At 53.3% G+C, this 12134-nt stretch overlaps 1 protein-coding gene across 4 annotated transcripts; it reads left to right on the plus strand.

The window, feature by feature from the left end:
* The first annotated feature begins 159 nt into the window (after positions 1–159).
* ZNF76 (zinc finger protein 76) lies at positions 160–11176 on the plus strand. 4 transcript variants are annotated; one of them, XM_072844666.1, is made up of 15 exons: positions 160–311; positions 2070–2261; positions 3601–3681; positions 4458–4535; positions 4687–4889; positions 5700–5777; positions 6183–6299; positions 6553–6628; positions 6986–7111; positions 7467–7646; positions 7946–8179; positions 8590–8726; positions 9521–9673; positions 9782–9895; positions 10247–11176. In XM_072844666.1, exons 2-15 carry the CDS (start codon positions 2189–2191, stop codon positions 10349–10351), a joined length of 1755 nt encoding a protein of 584 aa, XP_072700767.1. In that variant the 5' UTR covers positions 160–311; positions 2070–2188; the 3' UTR covers positions 10352–11176. The 4 variants fall into 4 exon arrangements, with proteins under 4 accessions (XP_072700767.1, XP_072700766.1, XP_072700765.1 ...); XM_072844665.1 differs by lacking the exon at positions 160–311 and adding an exon at positions 625–716; XM_072844664.1 differs by lacking the exon at positions 160–311 and adding an exon at positions 693–826.
* The last annotated feature ends 958 nt before the right edge of the window (positions 11177–12134 follow it).

Raw genomic sequence — 12134 nt, forward strand, 5'->3', positions numbered from 1 at the left:
CGTGGCGCTGTATGACCGCCATGCTGGGAGTGGCACGGTAAGGCCGCCATGCTGGGAGTGGCGGGCAGTGGCACGGTATGACCGCCATGCTGGGGGTAGTGGAGTGTGGCACGGTATGGCCGCCATGCTGGGAGCGGCGGAGAGTGGTGCTGGAGGGCCGCACTGCTTTCCCCGCCTCTCGGCTCCCCTCGGCGGGCAGTTCCCTGTCCGCATCTCCTTCGCTGTTAAACGAATGGCTGTGGTGTCTTTGCCTCCTGTCCCAGACTACCAGGCCAGGAGCTCCTCCATCGCTTCGCCGCGCAGCGATGAAGGTACGCCTCCCAGGAGCCCCGGCCTCCCCTCAGCAGCCGCCGGAAAGGAGGCGGGACACAGCCCCTGCGTGAGGAGCTCCCGGGGCACAAGGCCTTGCTGCTGGGACCGGTTCCCCCCTTGGGCTTCAGTGCTATCAAACCTCCTTATCACGCTTACGCGGGCAGGGACCCGCTGAAGGCCTGCGCTGACCCCCGCCGGGAAGGGCCTGTCCCAGGGCAAGGCCCCTGAGGGCAAGCTGTGCCTTTCCGGCTTCAATGTTGGTACTGCGCATGCGCTACCGAGCTGCGCTCATGCGCATTGACCGCCCAGCGGCTCGTTCTTCCTAAACCGGCCCTGCCAGCCCAGTTCCGGGGGGTGGTGCCGCGGTGCCCCGGAACCTGGGTGGCGGGCTGCAGGAGCCTGAGGTGCGGCGGTGAGCGCTGTCGCTATGCGGGTTGCGGGGCGGGGCGAGCAGGGGCCGGGCCCCGGTGCATGGCGGTCAGGCGGCGGTCTCGGTCCCGTCGGGTTTTCTCAGGTCGGTGCCAGTGGTGGTGGGGGAGGCCTGAGGGGAGGGGGGAGATGGCGGCCGAGGGGCAGCCGGGCCCTGGCGAGCTGCTGCCGCCACCCCCCTGGCCAACACCACGGGCGGGGGGGGCCGCCATGTCTCCCCGCCACTCCCCGGGCACCTGGGCCTGCCCCGCCCCTCCCCTCAGGGCTCGCCATGGCGCCAGGCCCTGCCCCGCCCTGGCCTCAGCCCTGCCCCTGCCCCAGCCCGCCCTGACGCGGGACGCGCGTCCCCTGTCACCCCCCGGGTGGCTTCACACCGCAGCCTACACCTGGCTTTCCTCAGGCAGCGCCCGCCCCATCCCTTCCAGGGGTCGCGGCCCCTCCAGCAGCGCTGACATCGGTTTGCATGGCAGCCATAGCAGCTCAAAGGGGCCTCGATTCCCCAGCGATGCCCCAGCGACCCTGCTGGGAAGGAGCCTTCGCTGGGGAGCGAGCTGCAATGCCTCTCAGGAGGTGTCAGCCCTAAAAGCAGGCAGAATCTGCTGCAGCTGGAGAGGAGCTGTCTGTCGGGTGTAGGGAGCGCTTGGGTTAGAGGGCACTAAGGGTGGCACAAAGCCTGGCGGCACCCCTGGGTGCCGCAGTGACAGACAGAGCGGTCAGACTCGTTCCTGGAAATCAAAATGATAAAATATTAGGCTATCTCGGAGATTACTCATGAAGAATCCACTGTGGCTGCTTTTAAAGATAATCTATCAGCAGAGTGCCTCTTTAGCAAAGTGTTCTCGTGGGGGTGTGGATGTTTTAACATCATCTGCTTATAGCCTGACATTCTGTTCCTCAGAAGGCTGGGAATTAGACAGGAAAGGGAAGAGAGAATGAGCGTGCTTCCAGGGACAATGCTCATCATCCTGCCCTTGTCTCTTGCAGTACAGGACACCCTCAGCCTGTAGGTTCAGGCTTTAAAGTACTTGGAAACCTTCCCTGCAGATCATTTGGAGGATGGGAAGGCCTTGAATGTGGCATTTACGCTATCTCTAAAAAGAGTCTGTCAGCTCACTGGCTTGATAAGCTTGATCTTATATTTGTCTGTGGAATAGGTTGTTAGCCCTGCCTGCCATTGGTATGGGAAGGGTGGATCTTTTGTCCACTTTAATCCTTTATAATCTGCAAAATAGTTTGCCATTCGAGCCTTTCTTAATGTGCAAAAGTTGGGAGACTTTACCTAGATATGTTGGGAGAAAATAAAATTTGAATTGTTCTTTTTATTTAAGGCTTGCAACAAAGAAGACAACTCGCTGTTCCACAAACCTCTTGCTCTGGGTCCCGGTGCTCTCTGCGAGCACGCTGAGTAAAGTGAAATTCATGTCTGAGGACCAGTCATCGGGGCAGGATGGAGAGCTTAGGCTTGCAAGCAGTGACCCTTAGTGACGGGACGACAGCCTACATTCAGCAGGCTGTCAAAGGTAACGGTTCCTTCAGGCTGCGAAGTCTAAAAGTCTCTTGATTGACCCTGTGAAATTAAGGTCAGACGTATCAAAAGTGCCCTCGTGGCACGTGAACTGTCATACCTCTTGTACGGTCGCTTTGTACAGGAAGCTAGCAACTATCTGTTAGATTTGCACAGAAGAGTGACGCAGCAGAAATAAAACATGCCTCTGGTTTGGAAGTAAAGCTTTGGAGGTGGGAGAGCTGTTGCTGTAGAAAATGAAGGTTCTGTTCAGACTAGAGTGAGCCCTGTTCTCTCCGGGGTTACTGGGGAAACGGAATTCACGCTATGGCCTGCAGGACTCTGTTCAACCAAAACTTCCCCTGAAGCTAAGCAGGATGTTTTACTTCACTGACATGCATAGAATTTGGTTCACAGTACTGCTTTTCTCACTCAAAGGGGTGCTGAGCTCAGTGTTGGTTAACTGAAGCGATATCAGTGCCAAATTCCACACCTGCCCTTATTTTGTTGTTTGTGAGGTGCTGCTTCTTTCACCGCCCACTGTTACTGAGAAAAAGAACACGCTGTTTTCCAGCCTGAGGAACAGGACGGTTGAGTTGCAAGGCTTCATGTCCTGGGGATTGCTCTCTTGCTTTCTTTTCCATGTGAACATGCAAGTTTATTACGTTTATGGAGTTGAACTATCTTGGAAACCACCGGGTTTTGTGACCCCCACAAACATTGTGCACCAGGTGAAAGCAACCTGGATTCCTCACGTTCAAGTGGGATAGAGCAATGTCCTCTCTGCATCAAATAATTTGGTAACAAAAACATTATTATAGAGTTACTCAGAGTTAACGCTATTTTAAGAATCTAGTCTTCAAAACCCATCAAGGGTAGCAGCACTTTAGGTCCCTTTAGGTCCTGTAATTTTTTTCCAAGAGTTGGTCCTCCACCAAAGTAGAAGAAAATAAATCTCAGGCCCCTGCTGATACCGTTAAAAGCTCCTAGCAGAATTTTTTTCCGGCACAAGTGTAATTGCTTTCTACTTTAGATCCAAAATGCTTAGCACACATCATTCTTTCTGCTTCTTGGCTTACAGGGCTGTGAAGGGCAGCTTGTAAACAAGTGATGACTGAGGTTCTTTGTCTTGTATCCTCCTGACTAGGAAAGGGAGGCTCCAGCACTTCTGGGAAGTTAAGTGCCTCTATGGCTATTCAGGGGAAAGCTTGATAAATAACAGCTTATAAGTAGCAGTTTTGCTGTCTTCTGTGGGACTGGTTCCCTTGAGAAGATGCGGCAAAGGGGACAGCTCGTGGGACCAGAAAGACTGGACTCTGCAGGCAGCACTGATGGCAATTTTTTAACTGTTTCAGGTGAAAAACTGATTGAAGGGCAAGTCATTGAACTTGAAGATGGGACCACAGCTTATATCCATCAGGTGACAGTTCAGAAAGGTGAGGACCATAAATTCACCTCTTTCTTTTTAGAAGGACGCTGTAGATGTAACTGCAGTTGTCTGTGTTCCAACAATCGGGCTCCTCTATTAGCTCTAGCTTTAAGAAGTCCATATAGGTGCAGGGTTTATTTTTTCTTGTCCATGGTTTTGAGGCTGAATGAGCAAGGACATAGAACATGTGATTTCCTGAAAAGTTTTTAGCAATCTCACAAGAAGGCAAATTTGCTGGTGGTGTAAGCAAATGTTTAAGTGTTGTTTCACCTGTGGGCTCTCCCACAGTTGTCAGTGTACAGATCACAAGTCTACAAGCAAGGCCAGTAAGCTGCGTGCTGTGTTCGTGCCAACTACAGAGCCCAAACAAAGTTTGTTTGATGTGGGAGCAGTTGGACAGGAATTTCCTCTGAACTGTGAGATAATATATTACTTCTGGAGTAGGTGTTTGGGGGGGGGAGGGGGGAGATTGTTGGAAGCAATGCCACCTTGGTCATTGACCCCTCAGCCAATGTCACCTCCGAAATGAGGTGACATTAATTAATCTGAGAGGTGACAGGAATTCATTTCATGTGGCCAGCACCAGAGCGGCATAGAGGAATCCTCCCCAGCCACCACAAAGTGTAAAAGGGCAGGTAGAAAGAACTCTGTTGCTCTGGGCAGTCCTCCTTCGCCCTCCCAAGCTCCTTGTATGCCACCTCCCTTTTCTGTTCTTAAAAGGTTGCTTGAAACTCAATTGAGTCTTCCAATAAGGTGTGCGGGGTTTTTTTTCTTTTCTTTTAGAGTCTGTGGCTTTTGAAGATGGTCAGCCAGTAGTGTTGGAAGATGGCAGTATGGCCTACATACACAGCACAGCTAAAGGTAAAGCATGTTTCCTGTTCTTCCCTTGGCAGCTGCAGTAGAAGCTGCTAAGAGTCACAGATTTCCAAGGCTGTTGGTGGCCCAGGGAGATGAAGAGTGCCTCACGCTCAGCAGCTCTTTTACACTTGATTTTATTGGTTTCCTCTTGCAGAAAGTTATGACCCCAGCACCTTCGAGGCCGTCCAGCTGGAGGATGGCTCCACTGCCTACATACATCGTCCTGTCATCATGCCACCTGGCAGCACCATCCTGGAAGTGCAGGCAGAAACCGGGCTAGAGGAGTTGGCCGGAGAGGAGGAGGACGATGCCTTTGATGTCGAGACCATGAACGCGTTAAAGCAGTATGCCAGTAAGGTGAGGACTCAACGCCTCTTTCAGGGCCTGCTAGCAGCACTGAGGGGCTGGTGTAGTAGTCCACGTTTGGCCTGGGGTTTAAGTGTCCTCCCTTCATTAGTACTTATGTATATTTGTTTTTCAGCAATGCCAGCTTTGAGAAGAGAAACCGAACAGGGCTCCTGTGAGAGTGCCACCAGTGACAGGTGGCTGACAGTTAAGGACCTAGAATGGGGCAGTTTCCTGCTGGAGCCTCTAGCTAGTTCCTACAGAGTGCTGCAGGCACAGATTTGGGAAGAGCAGAGAGCTGCTGTGATACAGCTTGGATATTTTTCTTGCTTTATATGTCCCTCCTTGAAGGTGTTTTCTTTCTGTTTGCTAGGTTTCTCATAACGCCACCGGGGTATGATATTCTATTCCACAGATGATTCAGGCAGCAGATCGAGATTAACCTTTTACATGTCAGGAGTGGCTAAGTTATGGCTACTGTTCCCCATGTTGACAAAGGCCTCAGAAACCAAAATAGCTTCAGATCCTAACGTGTTGTCACTGCAGTGCTCCATCTGAATGTCTTGGGTGCTGCCATTTTCTCCCATCTTCATGGTGTTGTGTGAGAAGGGGCTACCAGGAGTGTGCTGATACAGTGCTCAGCTGGGCAGCATTAAGATTTGCTGATGGAGACCTTTCTGCTGTGGTAGGGCCAGCCTCCCCTAGCTCTCAGGAGAAGAGTGGGGTGGCACTGATGATGTGAATGCCTTCCTGCTTGGGTTGCTCACATGCTCCATGCTGTACAGGGAGGTATGAACAGTACCCATGCCTCTTTGCTTGTAGGTGTCTGATGAGGAAGAGGAGGGAGTGACAGAAACCTGCCATATGAAGAGCGAGGATTCCAGCGACGTCCCTTCCCAGGTCTGAATTTTTCAGTGATGCGTTTCTGAAACTAGGCTGAACTCCTCTTGATGCTGAGTGCTTTACCAACTAGTAATTAAAAAAGCTTTGTGGCTTCTCTGCAAGGTTAGCAAATATATTAGCTGCAAGTTTTACAAATGAGCTAAGTGAAGCACAGAGAGGTGAGTTATGTGTCCAAGAAGACCCAGTGGGCTGGGAGGTGGGAATGGGAAATGCTGGTTCTCAGTCCCCTGCCCTGTCACCTGGGTTTTACCATACGTGCACAAGTTGTGTTTGTAGGAACGTGTTTTTGTGAGGGTAACTGAAGGAGCGCATATGTATGGCGAGGAGGGAAATGATTTGTGTGGGCTTTGTGAAGCCTGCTGTAGTGGCTCACTGAATTAACCTCCATATGTGTCTCAGCAGGATTTGCAGGAGGAGGAAGTGCACAGCAATGAGAAGGGGCAGCAGGTCGGCAGTAGAGCTTTCCGTTGTGGGTACAAAGGCTGTGGTCGCCTCTATACCACCGCCCACCATCTAAAGGTAAAGCAGGTAACATGCAGTCATGCAGTGCGCAGACCAGACACCTCCCCTTGTTACAGTGCCAGATCAGAATGCTGCTGTACAAAAGGCTGAGTTATGTGCTTGGCTCCCCAAGAGATCCAGGTGTGTTAATTGGCCAAGGTGAAATCCAACAGAGGACTTCAGATTCTCTCCACTAGCTAGATTTCTCCACACTGTTTTTCTTCCTCCTTGTCTTGGACCTCATTTTAGGGACCTGTTCTTTCTTTTCCAGGTACATGAACGTGCTCACACAGGTGACCGGCCATATACATGCGACTTCCCAAGCTGTGGGAAAGCATTTGCTACAGGTAACAATTTCTCTTTTGAGCAAATTTTGTTTTCTCTCCAGTCCAAACCACTCTTGAGTATCAGCCCTGGCTTTTTTCCAGCAGAGCACAATGAGCATAGCTTTTAAAGCCTTCTGAGAAGGAATTGCAGCATGGGAGACTGCCCGGCACTTGACTGATTATGGACAGATTAACGGAGTTATAGGAAGAAGCTGAGTTGTCAGTGGTGTTGTGAGGCCGTTTGGATATTTCTTCCCCTTCAGCTTTGCAGACACAGGACAGACATTCAAAAATGCACGAACTGAGAGGTGGTACACAGCTTGCCATATTATTTCCTTCTCATTATAAAATTTAATTGTAGTTTTCTTTCCTGTACAGGGTACGGGCTGAAGAGCCACGTGAGAACACATACTGGTGAGAAACCCTACAAGTGTCCAGAAGACGTGTGTAGCAAAGCCTTCAAAACCTCTGGGGATCTACAGAAACACATCCGGACACACACAGGTGAGCAGTACAGGAGAAGAACTGAGCTCCCCATTGAAAGGGTCTCCAAGGTAAAATACTGCTTCAGCCTTTGTCGAGGACGTGCCTTTTTGTATCTTGCATGAAGCAAGGCAGAACTGAAGTTGTCTTCAGACAGAAGTAGATGGGTAGTAGAAGTAGTACTAGGGATTCTCAACTCAGTTACAAACAGCAGAGCAAAAGGGGTAGGGATGCCCATGTTGCTAGAGGAAACGTGCCAGCAGTTGGGTCTGATCTGAGGTCTTGTTGGTGTAATACTGTGGAGGAGTGAAGGGATACGGGTGTCCAGGGCATTCCAGGTAGCTGGACACTCATCCGCGTTACTCTGTCAATGCAGGTGAGCGTCCCTTCAAGTGCCCCTTTGTGGGCTGTGGCCGCTCTTTTACCACATCCAACATCCGCAAGGTTCACATCCGAACGCACACAGGCGAGCGGCCGTACATGTGTCCGGAGCCCAACTGCGGAAGGGGCTTCACCAGTGCCACCAACTACAAGAACCACATGAGAATCCACACAGGTAAGAGGAGGAGAGGGTGAAACGCAGACACCTCCTCCCCAGCCAGTTGGCTGCGCTGACAGCTTGTGGCAGCAGGGAAGTCTGTGGGATTGAAATGGTCATTTCCAGGCCAGGCGTTGCAGGGGTAGATCTGGGTGTAGCCGGTGAGTTAAAGGAAACAGGAATTACTTTATTGGGCTGCTTATTGTTCCACCTTTTCCAGTGGTCTGTCTCCAGCTATTCCCTCTTGATGGGGAATCCCTTCCCAGAGCATGAGGAGGGTGAGTGGGTTAAACTCTGCTCTGTGGCCTCTGCCCTAGGAGAGAAGCCGTACATGTGCACTGTGCCGGGCTGTGGAAAGCGCTTCACAGAGTACTCCAGCCTCTACAAGCACCACGTGGTCCACACGCACTGCAAGCCCTACACCTGCAATAGTTGTGGGAAGACCTACCGCCAGACCTCCACGCTGGCCATGCACAAGCGCAGCAGCCACGGCGAGCTGGAGGCCACGGAGGAGAGCGAACAGGCCCTCTACGAACAGCAGCAGCTGGAAGGTGAGCAACCACTCTGCCATCGCCTGCGGCAGGCTTGGGTCGGGCCGTGTGGATGTGGGGAGAGATGACAGCAAGAGCCTGCGGCCGCTCCCCTCCCTCAGACCCAGGTCTGTGCTGTGGCCTCCTGCCTCCCCCATCAAACCCGGATCTGTGTCGCAGACAAGAGAAAAGGGCTCCCTCTGGTCCTCGCTGTATGTGACGGGTGGGGAATGGACTCCTGCCCATTCTGTAGTACAGGGAGAGGTGAAGACCCTTCTTCCCAGGCCCACACTGGGCCGTTGTCGTCATGATCTTGTGCTCTTCTGTGCTGGCCCTTCAGGCAACAGGCAGGTCCCGGGGTCAGGCGTGTGCTTTCACGCTCTGATGAGTGTTTCTCTCGCCCCTTTTGCTCTTCCCCTTCCCTGACTCAGCTGCTGCTGCTGACAGAGGCTCCCCCCTGAAGAGCCAGCATATTGCTTTCCTGTCAGAGGTGGAGGAAGAGGAAGAGAAAGATGACGATGGCATGCCTACACAGGTCTCGCTTATCTCTCAGGATGGGACAGAGCAGGTATGGACACTGACAGCCTCCAGCATGTGGGGGACAGCAGTTAACTGAGTAAGATTCTGCCTCTCCCCAGCCTTGGTGTTGTTTTTAAGGCTTTTTTCAGCATAAAACAGACCCTGGGGCTTCATGGGCTCTGTCTGTCATGCGGGCTCCCTTCTTACAGCTTTACCCCACTCCTGCAGTCTTAATGCGGAGGGTAAAGAATGGGCCTCTGGTCCCCAGCTCTCCCTCTTGCTGGTCTTGCAGGCATTTGCCCAGGCTTGCATGCAGCGCCTGGCAGCCCTCGCCTCCCGGACAGCTGTCGAGAGGCAGCTCCCAGTCTCTGCTGACACAGGCTGGATTTGGAGATTGTTTTTTCATTGCCCGTATACGGCAGTGCTTTTCTTGTACTTCCCTCCACCAGCTGCCCGTGTGCTGACTGGGAAAAACTCCCTTCTGTGGCACGGGGCAAAGGAAACAGCTGCCACGAGTAACGCTTGTTTCCTCTTCGTCTGAGATGCTCCCTGCTGCAGCGATGCACAAGCCCTCCCTTCAAAGCCTGGAGAGATGATGCTAAATGGGAAGGGGAGGTGTGGTAAAAGGGGAGGGCTGGAGACCTGAGGTCTGTGAGTTCTCCTTCGATTCTGCCCGTGACCCTGGGCAAAGTCCTTGGAGTTCTCTGTGCCCTAAGTCTTGCAGGCAGAGGAGGAGAGATTATTTCATCCTTGCTGAGACCTTTGTGTTGCTAAACTCAGGAGTTGCGTAAGGCTTCCTGAGAAACCATCCTGGCTGAGAGCATCCGCTGTTATCCCACCCAGGTCAGTTTGTCACAGGAAGACCTGCAGGCCCTGGGCAGTGCGATCAGCATGGTGACGCAGAGCGGTGCCCTCGCCGTGCCCGAGGAAGAGCTGGCGGGTGGTGACACACACACCGTGACTGTGGCCAACGCGGATGGCACCGAGACACAGCCGGTACAGACAAAACTGGGACCTTCCCTTTTCCCTGTGGAGAAACAGCCTGCTAAAGGGAGTTGCATTTTCTTTTAAAACATGATTGTTTCTTATCTTAATTTTCCCTAGGTTACCATAGTCACGTCTGGGGCAGTCATGTCTGAAGAATCGGCCATCACATCCCTCCATCATCAGCAGGTGGCATTGCTGGCTACCGCCAATGGCACCCACATCGCAGTGCAGGTACCGCACAGCTCCTGCCACGTTCCCCTTCATTCCCCCATCCACCCACTGCCTTCAGCACTCACCCTCTTGCTCTGCTGCATCTCCTCTTGCCCAGGGTGCTTGTTCCTTAATTCCCAGACGCCCTGTGTATAGAGGAGAGCAGGGACGTGCTCCTTGGATTGCAGAATCCTCCTTTTAAACAGCCTTTCCCCATCGTAGCCGGGTCTCTCTCTGCTTTGCCCTGCCGCTTTCTCCCTCTGTCACCCGCTGCCAGTCCCTCGTACCTCTGGGGCTGCCCTGAGCGAGCCCGTGCCTCCCGAGCCCGCCTTTTGGGACGACAGTGTTATCTCTCTCCCTTTCCTCCACTAGTTAGAAGAGCAGCAGAGCCTGGAGGAAGCCATCAGCATGGCCGCAGCAGCAATCCAGCATGAACCTGTAACACTTGACGCAGCCGTGTCTGAGAATGGGTGCTGAGACCCTGCAGAGCCTCCCGGGCAGGGAGAGCCGGCAGCCCGAGCCTGTTCTCCGCGGGGGCATCGGGAGCTGCGGGAACCGGGCCAGCTGGCACGCGGAAGTGCAGTACACGAGCGAGGGAAGGTGTCTGAGACCAGCGGCCAGCGTGCGCACCGCGCAGGCGGCGAGGGCTGATGCCGGCAGCGTTGGGCTACCGGAGTGACCCTGTTCCAAGGGCTCTTCTCCCCAGGGAGGGATGTCGAAGATAGTTGGCTGCTGCCTTCTCCTGGAGGCTCTGCTGTTTTCCTGGGCTCTGAGCAGCAACTTCCCTGCTCCTTGCCTTGGGCACTGACTCCCTCTGTCTGGAGGAGACGGCAGGTTTTGTCTTTTAGTATTTATTTCTTCATGGCTAAGGTTTCCAAGACGTGCCAGTCTTCTGCAGTAGAGGTGGAGCCACAGAGATTTCGGCAGTCTCTGGGAGTGCAAAATATTTTTGGAGAGGCACTTCCTGCCCTCTCCCTATAGGAACGGTCCAAAAGCTCCCCTTTCCTGCCCACCCCTCCAGGTAAGGGACAAGTGGGCAGCATGTGCACAGAAGCAATAAAGCCCCATCAAAGCAAGCCCAGGCTGTCCTGGGCTCGGTGTCTGGCGTGGTGACCGGTTCCTGACGCTGGAGCGAGTGCCTGGCCTGGCTCCGACAGTAATTCTCCCATCTCTTTATCACACTCCGCTCTCAAGCAAACTTCCTTGGCAGACTCAGCGCTGTGGAGCAGAGCAAAGCGCTCCCCAGCACTTGTTGGGGGCTGAGCTAGACTTGGATATAAATACTGAGTTGAAATAAAAACAAATTAAACATTTCCTTTTTAAAAAAAAGCACCCTTCTCTCTTTCGGTCCCTGGGGCCAGTGGTTGGCGGAGGGTGGGATGGGTGTTACTGTTTTGCAGGTGTAAGGATTAAGGAAGTTCAGGGGCTTTGTTGAATTGACCGAAAGTGCAGCGATTGTCCAAAAACAGCGCTGAAGAGGGGCGTAGCCTCTGACCTCGCAGCGTGTGTCTTAGAGGGGCTACGAGCTGTCTCCTGAATCTCGGCTCAGGCCTCGGCTCTTCCAAGGACTCCTGCAAGCCTAGATTTAAGGAATTGTGTCACTACAAGAAAATGTGTCTGTGAACACATCCTCCAACCCTCTGAGCTGGGGAGAGAGACCTGGGCTGGCTTCCTCAACCCAGCAGGAGTAAGCTCAGCCCCTCCGCTGCGTACCTCTGCCCCGGGCAGTTTGTGGACAAAGCCAGGGCAGGGAGCACCATAGAATCGTTTCGGTTGGAAAAGACCTTTAAGATCATCGAGTCCCACCGTAAACCTCACACCAGCGCAGGCTCCCAGCAATCAGATGTTGTATTTTTTTTGATATACGCGAGGAGTTTGCAGAGGAAGAGGTTTCTGCAGGCAAGGAACGGGCATAACCCGGGCGGGCTGCAGCGAGCTACATCTCCGTGGTGCTGCATCTCCCCTCGCCTGCCTTGGTGCGACTGATCCCAAAACGAGCAGGGCTGGAACCTTTCCCAAAGGCGCAGCCCGCGTCTCCGGCTGCGAGGGGAAGCTCTTCATTTAAATCTCAGAAGAGGAAGCTGCTATTTGAGTCAGGGAGGGGATTTCTCTCCGCAGAACACGAAGGCCAAGAAAGCTTTTGATCCGGAGGCTGAGCTAGCAAAGGGTTACAAATCCCTCTCCTGTTCGTGCTCCGTGAGCCCTGGATTGCGCTTCCCTGGGCGTGGGGGATCTGTCCGGGGCGGGTGGGGAAAGACCT

This window comes from Ciconia boyciana, chromosome 23 (assembly GCF_034638445.1).
Source record: "Ciconia boyciana chromosome 23, ASM3463844v1, whole genome shotgun sequence".
NCBI lineage: Eukaryota > Metazoa > Chordata > Aves > Ciconiiformes > Ciconiidae > Ciconia > Ciconia boyciana.